Genomic DNA, 22249 nt, shown 5'->3' on the forward strand with positions numbered 1-22249 from the left:
CGGACATGTAGCGGACAATCCGGCATAAATTTCCATTCTTCTCCACCCGCGCGCTCCCCGTAATGGATGATATCCGGGCCGCGGAAACATTGATTGGATGGGGAAATTTGCATCCGCGCGGAGCCGCGCCAGCCGCTTTAATTGAAGAGCAGGCTGCCGCTCTGGTACTGCTGACGCTCTGGCAGCCTGTTGAGGATCTCGCTGAATAACGTCCCCGGAAAACTCGCAGTTGCGTTACGTAAGGATTCTTGAGGAGCCGCCACTGTTTTCTCACCTGGTAGCGCTGGATCAGACTTACCGCCAGACAGGGAGGTAGGTCAGGCCTGTTTGCTGTAACCCTGCTAAAGGTCACCCCTGTAAGCACCAGTTGACCGTCCCACACCCGCGCAGCCCCAGATGTTGTAGGACGCGGCACGGACAGGACGCACCTCAGGTGGCTGCCGGAAACAACACTCCGGAAAACAACCGTTGGAGATTGTTGGGTACCCAGCGTTGGAAGCATCCCTTTACCTGGGACGGGCTGCGTGAGTACTGGAAATTGACAGGGTATCCGTTTTTGAGGGGGAAATCGGGATTCAGAATAAAAAACATCCCTGACGGGTTTTATTCTTACGGTTGGACACTTTAACGCCAAAACACAAAAGTCACGACCGCGTCACTGGCTGGGATAACTCTTGAAGGCTCCGAGCAACCGCACCAAACTCGGCCGCCCACAGACCGTCCGAGCCGCGGGATTTCTGTCCCACGCACCGCGGCATCACCGCTCGGCTGTGAGTTCACACCGTAGTAGCCGCCCTACTCTGTAGCCTAGCAGAGTCTGCAACTTCTGTTCGGGTCTGCCCGGATCCAGGCTAGCTGACGATGACGGAACGCTGCCCAGGATGGCTGCTTACCGGTCCTGGCTCCTGTCCGTCCTGATTGCAGCACTTGTGGAAGGTGAGTCCGCTCCTCATCTCGTAGTTACTCAAGTCTCCCGATCCGACAGCACTAAACCTACCATCGCTCGAAGCTCAGTCTCGCCCTTTTGCGCGTAAAAGTTTCATGTTTAAACATGTATAGGATTATTTAACATGGGTATAATCCACTGCAGTCATCCATATGAAAAAGTAAGCCGTCTCCTAACTAGCCCATCTTGACTTTCGGTTCTTTGACCCACGCTCTTGGCACTCGTCTCTTTTATCATACTTCCTTCCTATTCATGTATTACTGGATTGTTTAATCTATTCCAAACATACCCGCGCTTTTCTCCCAACCTGCCAAAATATTCTATGTCATCGTTTTAGTGTTATTGCCATCCTCATCAGCATCATTTGTCGACCGAAGTCAGGACTAAGTTAGCACAGATTTCATACCACATTTATCTGTCCTTCATTCCCATATCAAAAAGTCAGTTTTGGTTATTGAGGTCTCTTCAGAACCGTTGATCGCTTCAGAAAAGTAAGGAGATCGTCGTCCTGTACCTGCCTGTGCCTTACTGGGTGTGCTTGTTGGATTTTGTTTCTGAATGGGCTGCTATTTGTGACTGGATTGTTGAACGAACGAACCTCAATAGGTTCCCATGATCGCATGATTAGTACTTCTCCGCCCAACTAATTGCGTGGCCTATGATACGTGTATTGTATTCGCATGTATTCATACAGAAATAAAGTGATTAGAGGTTTACTTAGCCAGAATAATGCACATTATCATTATGCGCATTATCAAGTTTGCTATGGTCGGTTACAAATACATGTAGATTACTGTATACCCTTTATTTCTGTATCCAATGACATTATGTAGGTGTCCTTACTATCATAGTCTGTTCGTCTGGGGCATGAATATGCAATACCAATTTATTCACTGTTCAAGACGGGCGCCAATGGTTGATTTATGCATAAGGCATATATAGGACATGTTGTACAGAGATGTAAAGAATTTAAATTTTCATGTAACATATCACTCCCCCGCCGTACGTTACGTGGATGTGCCTATGTATTATGCACTCTTCCGCATTCCTACACGTAACATCATAGCTACACGGCCTAGTGCTGGTCGGCACTTGACGGAACACTGGTTCAATACAGAGGGCTGAGACCCACAATGTTCTGTACATATCTATTATCCATAGTGCTACGTCCAAACAATGCATACTCCTCCCTTCCCCACCCGTTTATTAAAGTGAATACAGTGTTTTATTGCGCAGGCAGTTAGTCTTCCAGTTTCCCATATCTCCTGTACGGAATCTGTAGTCAAGGCATCACGCCTGCATTTCCAGTCTACCGAACCCTAGTCCCGTGCTCGCTATGCCTGCATTTCCAGTCTACCGAACCCTAGTCCCATGCTCGCTATGCCTGCATTTCCAGACTACCGAACCCTAGTCCCGTGCTCGCTATGCCTGCATTTCCAGGCTACCGAACCCTAGTCCCGTGCTCGCTATGCCTGCATTTCCAGGCTACCGACCCTAGTCCCGTGCTCGCTATGCCTGCATTCCAGGGCTACGAAACCTTGTCCCTAAGGCGTCACACCTCCATTTCCAGGCAAAATAGCGATGAAGGCTGTTTTCCCTCAGGCGACTCTCTACTGATCATTTTTAGCCGTGTTTTGAGGGGAAATGATTGAGGCCTTAGCTGAGTGCAGAGGGTATTTAGAACAACTAATCAGCCGGTCAGTACGCTTGGTGCAGCTAGTCAGCGTGTTTGTGTAGCTAAGCAGCATGTTTGGTATCCAAGCAGCATGTTAGTGTCAACAAACTGGTGTGTTTTGTACTAATAAAATTTTACACGCTATATCTGTACGCAATATAGATTAAAGCACTCGCCATCAAGCTTTCGGTCAGTCCTCTGACCCTTCTGAAGTTAAAATGACCCAAAGCCTATGATTCGTGACCTGAACGGAAGACCGACGGCAGTAACCGGTCAGAGGTGACCGGCGGTCGGTATCGGCCACTGTCTCTGTTGAAGGATGGTCAATGTATGAGATCTATAAATGCAGATGGCCTCTTTCACACTCCTCTTCGGAGATTTTCCTGTTCAGAGTCCAAAACTCTCACTTTGACCAAATGAACTTTTTAATGTCTTTCGGATTCGATGTGAATGTGTTTGGAGACTTCTGAGGTTGCAGAACTCAACGGTCTGTAGTCTATGCCGCAAGAAACTGAAAAGAAAAGGGACCTTTCGGTTTCTGCGATGTAAGATTCCTGGTGGGTTCCACGACGGTTACACTCTCTGGAACGCAGCACGTTCCCTTTTGATTTCCGGATGACTGTGGCACATATCGTGACTAACAGATTTGTTTGGCAATACACTTACGCAAAAGTAATATTCTATATTTATCTGGTCATTGTTCGTGTTGTAGTCGAACCCTTTGTGACAGTGTAAGGGAAGAAGAACGTCTGCTGAATACATTGTTATGTCTTTTGTGACACATCATGGTGCGTCATGCTTGGACTGGCCGCCAATCTAAACGGCTTTCCGCACGGTAAAGCACGTGGTGGTGACGTCAACACGACTAACGTTAAATGGGTACCGTCAAAACTCCCACAAAGAGGTAGGCTGTTAAAAATTAGAACCCAACGTGCCATTGAAAGACGTTAAATGTGCTTATCCACTAACTTACTAGTAGTTAGGGAGACATGGATTCTGCTTCATGTCATTTGTCTGATTAAACCCTATGAGGAAGCACGGATATACATGTACTTAGTACCTTACTGGTCATATCATTGTACTAAAGCTGCAGAAAGGTAGGATTCCTTCGCTCATCGCTGTGAGTTTTCCCAGCAAAAAAATAAGCAATTAATTCGCAAGTGCTTTAAAGCGCGACGTATACATAGAGGTATATGTAACAGAGTAATTAGTGTAATTCTGTGCTTGAAACATTCTGGCCTGTACCCAACAACACGTTAACTTAGCCTTTTCATTAATCTATTCATTTATTATACTTAAGTACAGTCGTTCAGGTTATCACAATACCCCACCCAAAAGAAGCAAATGAGCCTTTTATTTGGAACTAATGATAAACACATCATTTTACCAGCTAAACATCTAAGATCAAAGCTAAGAGACATTCGCGCTCACAGGTAGCCACTTAGAAGGCCAGACACGTTTCCTGCATGTTTCCGCGCGTCTCCCCGGCTGACACCGCTCAGTCATGATTCCCCCGGGCCCGCCGCCTGTCTACCCAGGTTTACTGGAGGTTCTTGCCGTGCCAGGAGGGATAAGCAGCTGCAATAAGGCTGAATTAGAATAAGGAAGAGCACAGATCCGTTTTATGCTCAAAATGTACTCGTTATTGGAAATGCAGTTGTTCCTTTGCACTTCCAGCATGTTTTGGGATTACTATAACGCTGCCGTACGTAGAGTTACAGAAAGACGCTGCCAGTAAGAGTGTGACTGGAGGGGATGAAACTGAAGGGGATGTGAAAGTGGGGTGTTTGGGAAAATGGGGGATGAAATAAAAAATCGAAGGGGAAACTGTAGGGGATAAAACTGTAGGGGGTGGAAACGGAGGGGTGAAGCCAAAAAGGTGAAACCGAAGGGGTGTAAATCGAAGTGGCCATGGGTGGAACTAGAGATGTGAAATGGGCTGTCAGTTGCCATCGTTCGTACGTCTGTGCCGTGTGTAAGTGATCTATTGATATACACATATCTGCAGGTAGGAGCATTCTGAGATCGTTTGCGCTCTCACCGTATCCCAAATGCATTTATGTGAATACAATGCCGCATCGCTCCGCTGTAGGTTTGTGTGCCCTTCACGCTTGTAGCGGACTGGCTGTGATGTTTAGCGGACAGATTGTGATGATAATCTGTCTGTGCGGCAGCTCTGTCTGAAATATGGGTTCGGGCTAACAGGGGGTTGAAAAAAGCTTTACCACGGGCAAAAATCACTTTATAATTCAGTAAAGGCTTACACCCACTTGCACCAGCGTCCGAGCTAAACCGTATGAACGGGTAAATGGCTCCAATACATCACAGATATTTACCCTACTCGGCAGCTAACCTTCGGTCCATTAGGCCATGTCTGGGGGCTCCGGCAAAGCTTTGATAGATGCTCCTGGAACAAGTAGTAACAACTAATGATCGAGCACAGGACGATACAGGCGCAACACCTATATATGGCAGGGCTCGCACGAAACTTCACAGGGTAAGCTAGTCGCGAACATGGGGTGTGTTCTTGTTGAAGCTGTGAAGTCGTACAAAATGTCCTCCCAGCATCTGCTCGGAGGTTGACACGACACCCCTGCACCTCCCTGTGAGCGGACATCCATCACACTTGTGCATCTCATCGCTTTCGATTATGAACCTCCGGGGAAATTCTATTCATCGCGGCGCGCGGATCATGGCCTTTTCAATGCAGCCTCCACTGACCCGATCAGCGATTCAATTTGAGAGCACGTTATTTTCTCTGCTTTCGGATCGGGACTACTTGTACTTGGCCCAGTATATTGCATATGTGGCCCTGGATAATTACATATACCAAGAATTTATTTATTCTTGTGTGTGTCATGCATATTGCGTCTATGACCCTGGGTAGTACGTATATTGCTCTGGATACTGCGTACATGGCCTGGATAGAACGTACATGGATCTACTACATACATGTAGGTCGTTAATGGCCTTGGATATAGTGTGTATGTATCATCGGATAGTACGTATAGTACACTGTCCTAGATATGGTCCTGGATAGAGTTTATATGACCTTTGATATCACCTACCAGTGATTTTCCATTTTCTGGATAAATGTCGGATGTTGACGGAGGCCAGCCGTTTTGAGGTCGGAGAATTTCCGTATATGAGAATTGCGCTGAGGTCGCCGCTCAGGTGAGCTACATGTAAGGCCTAGTCCTACCCTAAACTGGTGGAGATTCAGGAATAACGTAAATATCTCAAGTTTGGAGACACCAAAAGTTTCAACAGGGCAGAAACTTACATAAATCATCCTTGATTGTAACGTTAAGTGCATTTCAGAAAAGTTTGCTTTATTTTTCAAAATTCTGTATTAAGATATCTCATCTAGTGACTTTGCAAACATAGACTGGGACCAAACCGTAGTTGAAAATTTTACTCGTATCTCATATTCGGGGATAGAGAGTTCCTGTGATGTAGAGTTTATGGATATGTAACGTGCTGAGGTCGACAGCAGACCTGTTGTTTCGGGAATGGAGAGATGTCAGACACGTAACGTGCTGAGGCTGGCGGTAAATCTGCCGATGTTGAGGCCGGGAATTGAGAGTTGCTGGACACGTCCGATACTGCCTGCTGTTCCGGGAATAGAGAATTGTCAGACACATGACGTGCTGAGATGGGGTCAGCGGCAGTTCTGTTGTCCTGTGGATGGATGATTTCTGGACACACGTGTTGAGGTCGTCCATGGAAATGGATTTGTGTATTGTGCAGGCCCGGAGGAGGGCACGTCGGGTTAATTGGCACGGCTGGGTGGCTGCAGTCCCCTGGAGGCCACTCCACTTACTTAATAGAATTATCGGGTTCTGCGGCTGGACGGATGGCAGTTCAATTGCTGTTGGCTGTTGCCTCTTCTTCTCTTCCACCCGCCGGGACTAGTGGATACGAATCGTGTCCAATCAGTTGGAAATTGGCTCTGAACGACCCAAAACTGGAAGCTACCAGAGGGGGTATAGCTTAAAGCTTAATGAAGTCAAACAAGGCAGTGATATACCATACGTAATAACCGCCTACGTTCAAAGCGTTTTGTATGTACGATGAACTAGTCAGCCAGGCCAACTAGGAATCCAACGGAAAGCCAGCCGCCCTTATTACACTCGTACAAAAACTCACGAACCACACTGATGCCTGTTACCTACTCGGCCTTGCAACTGTGCCATTTGATAAAAAGCGAGGTCATCTGAGACATTTGCCAATAAAAAAAATCTACACAATTTACTGGCGGGGTGGTGTTTTAAAGGTTAGATGAAGGAACAACAACAACATCCATAATTGCCACCATTTCGCCACAAACATACAAGTGGACGCTCACACGGACCAGTAGCATACTACTATAGGCAGTACTGCCAGTAGTAGTATCACCAGGCAACTTGGGAACAATGGGAGAACTATTTCGAGCCAAAAGAGTCCCATACCAAGATAGAGTCATGTAGGAAGCACCATCATGGTATACTAGTATACAACAATATCAACGAACAATCAGTTCCAATGAATATTTCAGGACTGCTTTACGATATATGTATATTGACATCGGCGGTTTTTATTTGTAGCTGGGTCCCGGGATTATTTTAAGTCCAGGGGCTCGGCCGAGCAAGATGTCCTAGGAGGCAACGTAGAGGTTACGCCCGAAAGTGCAAAAAAAAAAAAAAAAAAGCCTTTAACTGCCTTGCAGGGTCCATTTTTCAATTGGGGCCGTAGTCTTACAGCAGGTACACCTCTAACGATGATTATGTCGTTTCCACTAGCCGGACGTGCCGCCGAGTCCGAGGAGAGGCTGGTCGCCATGCTGTTCAACACGTCCCGCTACAACCCGCTCATCCGCCCCGCGCGCACCGTCAACGAGGTCATCACCGTCAACTTCCGGCTCAGCATCTCACAGCTAATCAGCGTGGTAGGTCAAACGTCATTTCCTGTTTACTTAGTCCTTAATGGCAAACGTTAACAAAGCGAACTCAACCAGTTCTCTGTTTTCACACCAAAAGAGGCCTTCAAAATAGCAAGTGAAGTGGAAGTGTGATGGTAAGTATCTTCAACGGAAGGCCAGCGTTGAAACGACCATGGTCGTTCACAGTTGATTCTGTGGTATGCATTTAAAAAAAAATGTTTTAAATCAAACAGTTTCAAACCTGGTATTATGTTACGCAAAGTAACAGTTACACAACCAATCATGTCGCTGAGAAGCCTCCGGTAGGTTTACTTTCTATCAAGAGGATGTTATTTTATGTCGACAGTTGTTAGTGCACATTGCAGATAGACATATATGGTTAACTGTGAAGTAGTGTTGATGTGATCATCATCCACTTGTCGTCTCCATCATGCAGTTATGAACTTCATTTACAGCCTTTCGCCCAAATTGGTCCCTTCATCGCGTAGAGTTAGGTTTCATCCGCATGAAGATGGTGCAGCATCGCGAGCAGAGCTAGTTTTCTTACAACCGACAGGTTTTAATTTTACTGCTGCTAGACGTTAGATGGCAGAACATAATTGGACGATGTCTTGGCAGATGCCCTTGTCTCAGATAACAGCACCTTTACCTGAACTGACGTCACTCCCCCCCCCCCCCCGCCAGACTGACTCATACGTCAGAAAGGAAGTGCGGTTATGGGTTCCTGTTTCGTGAGAGTTTGATTGCCTTGATGCGCATTGAGCCGCAGAAAGCAATCAGATTCTTCTCGGTAATTTGCCACGATTTCCTCAGTACGCTGCCTCATCATTAGTTCTCAGAACGCCCTACCAAATTCTCCGCCATTCTCAACCACAGCAATCTAACTATAGATGCACGGATTCATAGCTGGAGTTAACGAGGAAGAACTACCGGCGAGACGTTGCCGTCAGTCATGAAGTCAACGTGAGAGATAAATCATGGAGAAGGATTGGTCGTAACGTCTCTTCTTAACGGCCCGCAAGACACGGTCTGTCTTGCCTAACATTGTATTCCAGAATCCAACCAATTATGGAAAACTGGGCGCTTTAACTCCAGATAATTTAATTTGTTGCTTCACGGTAACCTTGATCCCGGTAAAGCTATTGATTGTGCGCCCTGAAACTGTCGATAGAGGCAGTGCTCTATGCAAATTCCTGGACGATGCGGTGCAGTCGTCATATTCTTTTACAGATGTGTAGCCACATTTCTGAACAAATGTGTGTTTAGGTTCTTTCATGCACAATCAGTTCCAACTGATGTGTGATTGTTTCTAAGTAATCAGCGTGCAGATACAAATTGGCATGGTATTAGAGCACCTTTCATCAAACAGAAAATACGTGATGAACTGCCTGATATTAGACTGTTATATGGATTGTGAAATTATAGTATCAGTAAGTTTGTCTTAACATTGAAGTTAATATATAAACATTCATTTCCAGAGCAGCAAACGACATGGCTGGAATATCACAAGTTCTACAAGGAGCAGTAGCAACCGTCGTTATTGAAAAACCAACAGTAGCGCAGAGCTCCATAATAAACAAACACCATGCCAATGCCATTCAACTCCAGCTGTGTTTTGGACCCTATAAGCTGGTGTTATTACGACAAATTAGGCCTTTCCATAATTGTTGTCTCTACATGACATGTATGACCAACCATGAATTACGTACGTTTCAAGTATTAAATTAATCGTTGATTATGTAAATTAAGTCCTAGTATGTTTTGCATAGTTTGTATCTTTCATCTCTATATTTACATGCGTCGTTCGGTTATAATAGTTTATCAAAAGATTTTAACAAAAACGCCCTAGCAGTTCTAAAGCAAGCTGCTAGGAAACCAAACGTAATGTTAATCTCAGCTGCACATCTGCAGCGGCAAGGTCGACATGCTTGTCTGGGCAGGAGGTTATCTGAGGGGAAAGGTATCGATGAAGAGTTTTCAAAGGTTCTTCAGGTCAAAAATAGACGAAACCTCAATGTCACCTTCACCCTACACATGCAAACTTGAAATAGCTGCTGTAGCTTTAACGGGATCTGCTGATATTTGTTATCATTGACACGCACATTGCCTTTCTAGATTTTTACTAGCTTAGTGGCTCAAGCTCAAATGTCAGGCAGTGCATGTACATGCTCTGACGATCATTCTAGTTTTATTTCTTGTAACCCCAAAAGATCCATTTTGTGATAGTGCCATGATAATGTAAAACAAGTTGGTCTGCAGGAACGATGCCACCCTCCAATCACTCAAGAACCTATCCAGTCTGAGACTTGTAGGTCCGGTTAACGAGTTAAGGTTTCAAAACCGCAACTTATCCATCTGAAGAGTTTGTGCTACAGCCGTTTGGGGATGTAGAGTTGGGAGTAAGTTGCTTCTGGTGCTTGTAGCCGTTCCGATGTTGAGTGTGACTTACTCCCGACGCTTGTAGCCGGTTCGATGTGGGGAGAGTCTTGCTCCTGATGATTAAGTTAGCCGTTCCGATGTGGAGAGCGACTTGCTCCCGATGCTTTTAGCCGTTCCGATGTGGAGAGTGAGCTACTCCCGATACTTGTACCTCTCCGATGTGGGGGTAGACTTGCTGCTGATGCTTGTAGCTGTTCTGATGAGGGAAGAGACTTGCTCCTGATGAGTTTAGCCGTTCCGATGTTGAGAGTGAGTTGCTCATTATGCCGGCCGATGTGGAGAGTGAGTTGCTCATGATGGCTGTGTAGCCGTTCCTATATATGTGCCAAGTGATTTGCTCCTAGGCCTGCAGAGTTGAATTGTCTGCTGCGGGGAAAGGAGAAGACATGTCAGGCGTGAGGTCAGGCTGGTCAACTGGAGTATTGATCTGTGCATGTCCTTGCTGCAGACCTGTAGCAGGTGTCGCCAGCCGATGCATCATCCCGAGAAGCGGTCTATACTAGAGATGCAAATGATTCTCACGTGTACTGTTATGTGTTTTTTTTTTGGCACGGGTGAAAACCTCTTCCTGTACTCATACTTCAAATGGACACAGCACACATACATGTTATATCCTTCAAATGGATACAACACACATACATGTTATATCCTTCAAATAGATACAGCACACACATATGTTATATCGATCAATTAATCAATATTCATGTACAGAAAACAGTGACTCGAAGATATCTGTATCTGTGAAATTCAGACACAGTGCTTCAACACCTTATGGTGAAATTCAAACACAGTACATCACAGTGAATATCTACAGACATATTGGAACGACACCTTATTGTGAACCAATGACATATTGAAACAATCAATACCTCATTGAGAATCGCAGACTTATTGCATCAACGCCTTATTGTAAACCACAGACATATAGCATCATTACCTTGCGGTGAACCACAGACATATTGTAACAGCACCTTACGGTGAACTACAGATATATTACATCAACTCCATATTATGAACAACAGACATATCGTGTAAACTTCTTATTGTGAAGAACATACTTATTTCATCGACAGCTTCTTGTGAAGTACAAACATATTGCATCAGCATCTCACGGTGAACTGCAGATATATTGCACCAACACCATATTGTGAAAGACGCGCATATGGACTCTGCCCTGAGGCATGACAGCCGGTAGTAAAACGTGCAAGTCCTATTTGTGGCTACACAGCTGCATGTTTAACACCTCACAGGTAATGGAATCATCCATCTTAGTTAACACGTCATGAAATAAAACATTGCTTTATTGTTTACATGTAAAGTGGAGTCCATGGGGATGTTGGTACTTCGTGATGGAAAGCTCCATGAAGACGTTAACACGGGCAGAAGCAGCAGTTTGGTACTGCAGCACATTGTGGGGGTGGAACCTGTAGGTTTATGTGCGCGTTAAACGGTATATAAACTCGTAATGGTTTACCTTCACTTCATGGGCAGACCACTTTCATCAGGAACCTTTTAAACAGCCTTTTGAGGGTATGACTTCCTGGATATGTGATAAAACTATAACGACTGTTTAGTACTAGTTGCAAGATTGATTAATAATCAACGCAAATCCCCCTGGTTGTATTCGACCATATGACGCAGGCAAAGTCATGTTCTGTTGCATATATATGGATATTATCTCCGTTGTAAAGGAGCGACGTTGCCAAGAAATTCACTTTTGTATTGCGTGATGTTAAAATGTCAATGTAGGCAGAAGAGCATAAAGACGTGTGAACATGTGATATGTAGCGTGTCTTCCCGTGTCGTACATGAATAGATAAAACAAATGATGAAACCCAGAATAGCAAATAGCAAGTTCACAATGTTTTTCTTCATGTGATTTTATACACAGAATGAAAAGGACCAAGTGATGAAAACGAATGTATGGCTAAATCAGGTAAGAATGTTTATTTCAACTTTCAAACTTTGTACTCACATCCACTTTGACAACGGCACACATACACACATATCTATATATATGTATATATCATTTTAACATACAACATGTAGAAAATGTATCATATCAATATGCCTAACTGATCATTAAGTTCATTTTAGTCACGTCCTAGCTCGTGACATTAGAATGCCTGATATCAAAGTATTGGATTCAAGGTCAAGTAAGCAGCCCTTTAGATGACATTTAAGTTTTTTTGGCAAACCCACCTACCACCGTAAGTGGCACCGGATTAAATGTGGCAAATGTGACGAGAGAAAGTTTATAGGGTAATGTGTATATAACGTCCTGGCATGTGCCCATGTCAGCGCTATGCGTACTGTTACTGTACCTCCATTGGCGTCCTTGTAAGCATATACATATAGGCTTTACAACTATTCACCATGCCATTTTCATCTATATAACTAACATAGAATCAGCACTATTCGCTGTGCCATTCTACCATCTATGTCATTAGAATAGCGCATATAGCATCGAAACCTTTCTCTAAGCCATCTACTCGTATATGTGCGCATACGTAGCTTTGCATAAACAGTAGTCCCGATGCCATCTGCATCCATGTGCATGTGCGTAGCCCGGCATAAGCTTTAACCTCCCTGGCATAGGAAGCATTCCCCATGCCGGTTTGGTTGCAAACATTAATTAACTCCTGTCCGCTGATGTGGAACCCATTACATCAGCGCTTCCGGCGCTCACAGCTGTGTGGATCCATTCATTTCACCAGGAATATACTCCCCACGTCTGCAGGAGTTGCAGTTATTTATATCGGGGTTAATTTCTTTACCTAACCAGGTGTGGAATTACTACCATAATGGCTTCCATAAAAGAGTAACCTCACAAATTCCGCCACGGCAAGACTATCTCAAAAACTGAGGTATCAGGGTAAATCGTTACGATGTACAAATTACTGCACTGTAAATGAAAGCTGGCCTTTAAAGCAATCCCTTCTATCCGGATATTCGCGATGATATTCTAATGGTGATCCACCATTCGCATTCCTCTTACAACATGCATTCCATCGAGCATTCCAAGCTGTTTAATTTTATCATAACATAATTTAAATTCCACTTGCGAGTTCGCCCGTGCAGGCTGGGATTTATCAACGTGGGGCCGTTGATCACATAAGACAATAAGTGACTAATAACCGTTAGTATCTTCATAACAAATCCAAGCACTGCTTTGAACAGTCAAAACTACGAGACCATTATTCCAATAACCATGCTGAAGAGCCCAAAATGGTAAGTAGACTATTGAGAAACACTTGAAACGTTAGAATGCAGGTTCTAGGTATTTGAGAGCAAGTTTAATGTGTTCGGATGCAGATTTGGCAGCAAGCAGGCTGATGTTTCAAGTGTTCTGCTGCAGCATTGACGGTGTGGCAGTGAGCAGATAAGAAAGTTTTAAGTGTTCAGCTGAAGGTTTTACCTGTCCGGCTGCTGGATCAAATTTCTGTGCTGCAGATTTGGCAGTAATGATGTGATGTTAAAAGTTTTTTGGCTGCAGGCTTTAAACCCATGAAAATCTTACCCAGGGTAATAGTAATAAGCATTCTATAGTATTACTGGTGTTAGTCTGCTTTAATTACGTTTGGCGGCAAGGAAACCAATGAGAAACGTTTAAAGTGTTCGGCTGCAGGTTTGGCCATAAGAAAACTATGAAAACCGTGAAGTTTTCGGCTGCAGATTCAAAGTGTTTGGCTGGGCGACAAGTCTATATACATAAATTTCTGCTGCAGATTTGGTGGTGAGCAGACTGACTGCAGGTTTGGCCGGCAGCCAGCTTGTTCTGTTGACGCTGTGTGGGGCACACTGACTCCGGGCGGTTCGGCTGCCGGCACTGTAATTGAGTTAATTTAGAATCAGATACAAATTTTACTTCGCCAAGTTTAATCACGATCTGCAGGCGGCCCAGTGGATTTGTTAACCGTATCTGGAACAAAATCATGGCAAACAAAACAAGTTAAGACAACACAGGCGGCTGCTCTTCCCCTTCATCTATAATTTGATCTGGAAATACAGGAAAAAGCTGCATGGTGGATTAAAGTACAGAATATCGACCTCGTGGAGATAACTAGTATTTTGAAGTAATCAGCATTAAAAGGGCCATGAAATAACTCTGTATAGTTATGAGCTTACAACATCCTGAAGGTGCACAATTCGCCTATTTCCAACACATTTCAAATGGTATATCATGACCTCTCACGTTATTCATGTTTTTCACAAAAAACACACACGCACACGCTTGGGCCCCCGAAAGATACCTTCTTGTCGAAGGTATCTATAAACGTTTCGCTGCCTGTCAGATGGCACCACGCCTGGTCTCATCCCAAAGCTCAGCACAAAATGTACACCCTTATCAGCCACTTCCTGCCACAATAAGCGGCTTGTGAGAATGGCCTGTAATTTGAGTGACGCACTTGTCCGAAGCCCCGCGCACGAGGAATCTGCAAATGGTTCCTTTATGGTGACATTTGTCTGTATAGCGGGGCACAGTGGCTATTACACTAGTAGTGTATATTGTCAGTAAAACAGAAGTAAAATAATGTTGATACTCTTTTTTTCTTTCTTCATTCTTAAATCAACTAGTGCATTTGTCAAAATGTTGATACTTACGTTCATATTGAACTATGTGGTAAGTGAGTATGTATAAGGCAAGCGTGATTCAGTTGATTTTTTCTATGCTATGTGAACTGGACAAAGATGGGTTACAGTGAGAATTTTGAACAAAATCCTCACTGCAACCCAACTTAACCAATGAAGAGGACTTTAAGTTAAACTGCATTCAGCTTATAAAAATAATTGGTGTTTTTGCATCTGGTGCACGATCAAATTGTCATGATATTAAGCATTGTCTAGATGAGTCAGGTTTGAGTGGTGCTCAGGCGTCCGTGTTGATTAATTTTGAAGCCGGATTTACAGGCTAGCAATCATTAGGGGATTCAGGACACCTTGCAGTTTATGTAGTTGACTTCGCGTTTGAATAGAGCCACATCTTGAGTATGTTAGGCACATCATTAAACCGGTTTGGCTTTAGTGTAGATCCCGGAGGGATACTTTGTAAGTGGCAGCATGCCCAACCGGACACAATACAACACAATACGGTACAAAGTGATGAAATTCAATTCAATTCAATTCAATTCACTGCAATATATGCGACAATAAAATCTTCATGCTTGTTACACAGACCACCACAAGACCAGACCAGATAATGATTGAAATGATGGTGCACTGCTATTTTTGTCGCTAAAACTTGCTCACTATAGCTATCTAATCTAGTCGGAGACACGATGTTTGCTTCTCCCTTACAGGACTGGATTGACTACCGTCTCGTCTGGAATCCCGAGGACTACGACAACATCGAGATTATCCGGGTTCCATCCGAGATCACGTGGAAACCAGACCTGGTTCTCTTTAACAAGTAAGTAGGGCCACTAATATGTGAGTCCCCTTAAATCAGGGTTCCCTCACATCCAGGTTTCCTTGGGATTCATTACATCCGGGTACATGTACATCCGGGTTCCCTCACATCCGGGTTATCCCCGAGATATCGTATGTCACATGGAACGCTGATCTGGTTCTATGTGACCGAGATATCACATGGAACCCCGATCTGGTGCTATTTGGTAAGTAAGGCTTAGGTCCCATTTCCGGGGCCCGGCCGCGATGTTTATGGAAACGAAAAATGAAACTGTTTCCCAGGGAATATACACAAAGTATGCTCCTGGCTATTTTTTTTTAAGTTCTGTGTGTTTTGTTGCCTTTCATGTCATGTTTCTCATTTTCGAAAACTACCCGGTCGGGCCCGAGCTGGGAATTGGGGCCTAAGCCTTAGCAGTGCGAGTCAATGAAATTTTCAAGGAATCGCTAAGTTTTTCCGAGAAAGCAACAACAAGAATTGCCAAATGAATGCACCAACGTTTTGTGATCTACCTGTTGCATACAACGTCGAATTCATTGTTGTTTTTAATTTCTGCCGGCAGTGCGGATGGACAGTACGACGTTCAGCTGAAAACCAAGGCTCTCATCGCTAACACAGGCCAAGTGTATTGGCTGCCCCCTGCCATCTACCAGAGTGCATGCTCCATCGAGGTGCGTTACTTCCCGTTCGACAGGCAGAACTGCACCATGAAGTTTGGGTCCTGGACATACGACTCCTCCGAGGTCAACATCGAGCTCATAGACCACGAGGTGGTCATGGACGACTTCAAACAGAACGGCGAGTGGGACATCCTGCGGTCCCCTAACAGGAAGGTGGTCAGCGGCTCCGAGATGTTTGTTATGTTCGACTTCATCATCCAAAGGAAACCCCTGTTCTACACCATCAACCTGATCATCCCGTGTATTCTCATCACGTCCCTGTCGGTGCTGGTGTTCTACCTGCCGTCCGACTGTGGGGAGAAGATCACACTCAGCATCTCCGTGCTGCTGGCCCTGACTGTGTTCCTGCTGCTGATCGCCGACATCATCCCGCCGACTTCTCTGGACATCCCGCTCATCGGTAAATATCTCATGTTCACCATGATCTTCGTGACTTTCACCATCGTCACCACAGTGTACATACTAAACGTGCACCACCGGTCAGCCAGCACCCACACCATGCCGCCCTGGGTAAGAACACTCTTCTTGGACAAACTGCCCAAACTCTTGTTCATGAAGCGGCTGGACCAGATGAATGATGAGGACGGGGATTCCGATAAAGGCTGTAAACACCTGAAGGCGTTCGGGCGCGACCCTGTGGACGTGGTGCACATGAAGCAAAGGAATGCCATGTTGTACGAGACACAGTGCCGGAAGTACGCTCTCAAGGTCTCGGACGTTTCCGGGAGTCAGACTCTGTCGGAGAACATTTCCCTCCAGCTGTCTCCGGAAATGAGGAGAGCGGTCAGCAACGTCAAGTTTATCGCGGAATACTTCAAGATGCAGGACGCCAATGACGCGGTGAGTCTAGTTTTGTTTTCAATCAGATCATCTTTCTCACACACAGCCTTAGCAGTGGTCCCTAGAAATAAGGACACAAGCTCTGTACACTTAAGAAATTATCGATATCCATATTCAAATGTCTAAGAGAGGCAGCCTTGCTATGAAATCTATTCCAATGTCCTCAGAAGTGGTCTCTCGATTGTTCTCGCGCGCGCTCAGACATTGTCTTAGTTCTTTCAGTGCTGTATGTTTTATACTTATTCAAAATCATTTAGATATATACCGTGGTTGAAGATCTCACACTTGTCGGCAAGGTATATCACGGAAACTCAATGCTGACTGATGTTCTTATGATTTTACCTTCACTCGTTAACAAGTGACGTTGATCCCAAAAGTTTCGTAAACCACACCCCAACTTTTATATAATGTCACAAGCTTGACTTGTTTGTTGTGTAATATGAAATAATGCAGATAAATGCTGCAGCTGACAAGACGAAGAGGAGTGAACGCCCCTGTGAAAAGATTAGACCAATCAGAGCGCGTTTTGCGGGGATGTAGTCTTGCGAGAAAAGTCATCCCTTCAGCCGAGATGGATTTACCGCCGCCTGTCAGGAAGATACGCCAGAAAACCCGGCGTAATTCCGCCCGATCATTCCTCCAGCAGCCGCCGAGCGACCTTCCAAATGCCAACAGCCTCGGTTCAGGGAGCAGCTCCCAGCTGCAATCGCGGCGGGGTCAGAGCGACGCGCGCACGCCGAGGTTGTGCTTAATTTGGATGTGAGGTGGAACTTCCCAGGGGACCTCCGTGGGCGGAATATCAATCAGGGACCAAAAACACTGTAATAGTCGAAACGGGGATCTAGACAGGGGACAGTTAGATTTTTTTCATGAATAGCTCGACATATTCGGTTAGACATCTAGGCCATCGGATTTCCATTGAATGTGTCTGGGATGTAACTGCGGCAATGGTACATTACAACATACGGAACATTTGATTTAGCGATTTCTCTTTGGCTATGACTGGCCGGGTATATGTCGATTATTTTCCATCATATCATAACATGTAGTGAAAATGTAGGGTTTTCTTAAAATCCTGGGTGATGCCAGTGAGAGGGTATTTACCGGGTTCACGGCGGAACCCAATTCTGCCCGCCTCCTCCTCCGCCGCTATGCCTGTGCGACGGCAGGACCTCATTCTGTCAGGCCGCCGCCATGCTAACCATGTCTCCGCTGACGTGTGTCTGCCGAGATGAAGGAGCTTTGTGGCAATTAACCTATCAAAATGGATGATGAGAAGCTGCCTGAAAACCATAATGCAGTTAACCAACCTTCACTGACACTGCTGCAGAGGAAACAAACGGTCATAGGACATGCTGCATATGCGAAAAGATGTGATTATTTTTGATTATCCAAAAAAAATTTCATTTCGTGAGTGTCGATCGAATCAAACGCAGTTTGTGTGTAATTCGTCATATATAAACATGTCATTGTCACTCTGACGGACGGTTCTCCGGCGGCTGCTGCAGACAAGCGTGCGTCAGACGCTCAGGGCGAAGCGGACCGTGAAATGCCGCAATCTTGCTTATCGCGACACTCCGACAGCTTCCCAAAGTCATGGTTCTCAGACTTGGTGTTGAACGGACTGGCTACAGGAGGGGATCGTACGTTGTGCTGCTATTTCCCGCACAGGGGGCAGTTAAAGATACGAATTAAACATAGAACAAAATAATGCTGACAACAGAATAGGTAAAACGTGAAACGTGCCATTGGCTCTGTAGTGATATGACAGACAAACAACATAAGACAATGGATTTTTGACTCGTATTGTGGATTTTACGTCTACTTTCCCTTTCTGTTGTGTTGTCTTTCAGCATCATTTTAGCTTATCGATGTAGTGCTTTCCCTTGCTCTGGGAAAAGATATATTGTGTGCGGAAATGGAATTTCATAAAACCGTAAAATTTCATATTCTCCAATTGCAAGCAAAAGCAACTGGTCAATCGCCCGTAACTCTGCTCTTGTAACAGAGCTGACGTCTAGCGACTTATAAGTGAACTGCATTACTTCTATCATTGCAGGTGAACGAGGACTGGAAGTACGTTGCCATGGTGATAGACCGGATCTGCCTGTGGCTGTTCTTGTCCGTCTGTGTCATTGGAACCCTGGGATTGTTCCTGCAGCCGCTCTTCATATCAGACGACGACATCGTCTGAAATACAACTGATGACAGTCGTCCGGCACTCTAGAGCGCACGCGCAGAACGGACACACATCCCTTGCACAAGTGTGGCTGAGAATCTGGCAATGCCAACCGGAAGCATCCAAATTGTACAAAATAAGGCCTGTCCAAACGGAGGCCTCCGAACTGTGTAGATCCGGTATTTCCAAACCGAAGCCTGGTAAAACCCGGCATGTCCAACGGAAATCCTCCGGGCTGCATCAGTCAGTCAGTTGAAGTGGCCTGCCGTCCCAATGGTAATGACTTTGGGAGCGAATCCTTACCTTTGCTAGACGTGTCGTGTGGATGTGGTGATTAATTAATTAGTTGATCGGTAAGTCCATGATCGGTAAAGTTTCGCCGTTGGTTGAAAAAGCTTGCCCTGTATACCGTTACACTGTCTACCATCTAGCAATACTATAACAACCACAGGGGACCTCTATTTTCATTGTACACCATTTTGGTGACTGTTTTGTACAGATCGCAGTGTCTAAGCCGAAATTTCCACCGAGCTGCCCCTCTAGGAGAATCTGTTTACTGCACTCTTGTGTTAACGTTCTGTCTGCTTTGAGCGTCATACACGCGAGCTAGGCCCGACACTATGTGCAGCTGTAAGACTGATAGGTACTAGTTCTGGACAAAGAGCGGTGAAGAGCGTGGACTTTATATGTACATTGACAGTGTACAAACACAATGTAACTAAGAACAGAGAAGCGAACCATAGATGTGTATAATAAGTACAGTTCCGATTGTTTACCATGGCTCCTCATCTTCCTACTTACCAAGGGCTATTATGTAAACCTCAGTGAGCGTTTGCCCGACCCGGCTCCCCCCTAAGTCTGTCATGTAACGTATTGTATAGTAACGATTGTTTTGGATGAAACAGGCACCAAGAAATATTATGTAAAATAACCATCCTGTTGGATTAAATGTTGTCTTCTAAAGTAATGCATTCGAGTTACCTCTCGTGTCGAAGTCATGTTTAGATTGATTATATTCATTTTATTGACACAGTTTAAGTTTTAACTTTAACCGAGCATGAATCCATCTGGGTGCTTTTGGAAAGGGAATGTCACACCAGCCGCATCTCGCAAAATTCAATAAACAAATTTTCACTGATGCCTAAAGCAACGTTGTATTGATAATAGATACCTTTGTGGTGTCCATTGGTGGCTGCAGCCCAAACAGAAATACATAAAAACATATCCTTCAGTTAAACTGATTCTGCATGTCTACCATGCAATAGTGTGTGAAAAATTCGCCACCAGGCATCAAGGTAACACTCGCGCATTTATGCACGTGTCAATGTGAACTTGGATGGGAAGGGTTGGACGGAAATGCATAAATGGCCCAACAGTTGCGTCGATAAAGGACAGACATCTACTAATAGTAAAGATGAGCCAGTTACCCAAGCAACTGGACATGATTTTGGAAACGGTCAGACGTTTCAAGTAGCACCCACTACCTTCCGTGAGTGACCCCGACCAGATCTTGGCAGTGCTAGAGCAGGTTTTATAAATTGATAACCTAACTATGAAGTGTTATCCATTGTTAGCGCATAGACCTGCTCTGCAGCTGCAACAAAATCATAGTTGCTTTAACAACTGCTATTTGGCGTAGCCCTACAGTTGCCCCGTAGTACAGTCGTATTACCAGGAAATATGCTATGAGATACCATAGTTTGGTTCTTGGTTGATCAAAATACGAGTAAAGCCCGCTATGTGTTTGTAACAACCCCTCTGCACGCAAATATATATTTCCACACCCACAGTGCACTTATGATATAGAACATAATAAATGAATTGAACAACTTGAATACTGCGGAAATCTAGCTGCACCGACCTATCATCCTTACGGCTGGGCGGTGCACATGAGTCATGACGTCTGTAACACTATAAAGCAGGAAACGGATGTAAAGCCGACAATGATGACGGATGTACACGTACAGCAGTGATTGTATGATACAAATGTAATTGTCTAAATCAATACGTATCAAAACGCTATATATCCGATAGGACCGGGGCAAACCGAATGTTAAAAGCGGCTAGTATATGATAATCTGAACAATTGTAAACGGTTGTGTGATAAGTCACTGTGAACCTGGGTGCGCACGACGTATGCAAAATGGTTTCACATTGGATAGTTTTCACTTACACAGACAGGAATGAACAGAATTGTCAGGGTTGGACAAGGTTATTTAACGACTGGCCCGGAACCTGCTGAAAAGTTGGTTAAGACAGCTGTTTGCTTACTTGCTCTACAGGACCAGTGAATTTTTAAAACTTGTCCAACCCTGAAAGTTGTAGATACTGCGGGGTTGTCTGTTGTCACATGTCAAGTCAAAGGCGTGCGTTTGGTTGAAGAATACTTTTGAAATAAAAGCTATGATTTTGAAATCGCGCTCTTGACTGTCCCGTCTGACCATTCTGTTTCTTATCTATAGATTCAGTAATAGTAATATTGTGTTGTACACGGTACCTATGTGTTGCCTGCCGGGCGAGCTACGTGAGCCTGTGTGCCGTTCTTGTTAGTGTCGGTTGGGATGTTTTAAGAAACGAAAAATTGAAATGCATACCTAGAAATATACACAAGTAATGAACACGAATCTTATTTTTACATTTTGTGTATATTTTGATGTCCTTTATGTTATTCTTTTCGCTCCCGAAAGCTGCCCGGCCGGGCCCCGGTTTGGAAATGTGACCTAAGCCTAAAGCTGGAGTCACCAAAATGGGGTAGGCCCGACTGTTTGCGGAAACAAAAATAGAAATATATACAAATTATTCCCATCACCATTTTCACGTTCTGTGTGTTTTTCTTGTCTTTTGTATCTTACCTGTCGTTCCCGAAAGCTGCCCGGTCGGGCCCCGGTTTGGAAATGTGACCGCTCGTAGCATCAGCTGATGCCATCCCAGCTAGCGTTAAGTGGCAGGCCAAACCAACAAGACTACAGATATGCGTGTACATAAAAAACACATACACATCAAATTAAGGAATGGAAAAATTGGTATTGCACGCACAAAATAAATACACAATGGTGTAACATACACAGACACGCACACACACACACATACTACGCACGCGCGCATGCACATACACACACGTACACACACACGCACACACAGTTTGTGCATTCCTTGACC

At 44.7% G+C, this 22249-nt stretch overlaps 1 protein-coding gene across 1 annotated transcript; it reads left to right on the plus strand.

Annotated features, from left to right (window-relative positions):
- Window positions 1-18: 18 nt before the first annotated feature.
- On the plus strand, window positions 19-20355 carry LOC118410044 (neuronal acetylcholine receptor subunit beta-4-like). The gene is made up of 6 exons (XM_035811513.1): window positions 19-936; window positions 7403-7548; window positions 11873-11917; window positions 15282-15391; window positions 15954-16911; window positions 18971-20355. The coding sequence occupies exons 1-6, from the start codon at window positions 882-884 to the stop codon at window positions 19103-19105; spliced, it is 1449 nt and encodes a 482-aa protein (XP_035667406.1). The 5' UTR covers window positions 19-881; the 3' UTR covers window positions 19106-20355.
- The last annotated feature ends 1894 nt before the right edge of the window (window positions 20356-22249 follow it).

Source organism: Branchiostoma floridae, chromosome 2, assembly GCF_000003815.2.
Source record: "Branchiostoma floridae strain S238N-H82 chromosome 2, Bfl_VNyyK, whole genome shotgun sequence".
Taxonomy (NCBI): domain Eukaryota; kingdom Metazoa; phylum Chordata; class Leptocardii; order Amphioxiformes; family Branchiostomatidae; genus Branchiostoma; species Branchiostoma floridae.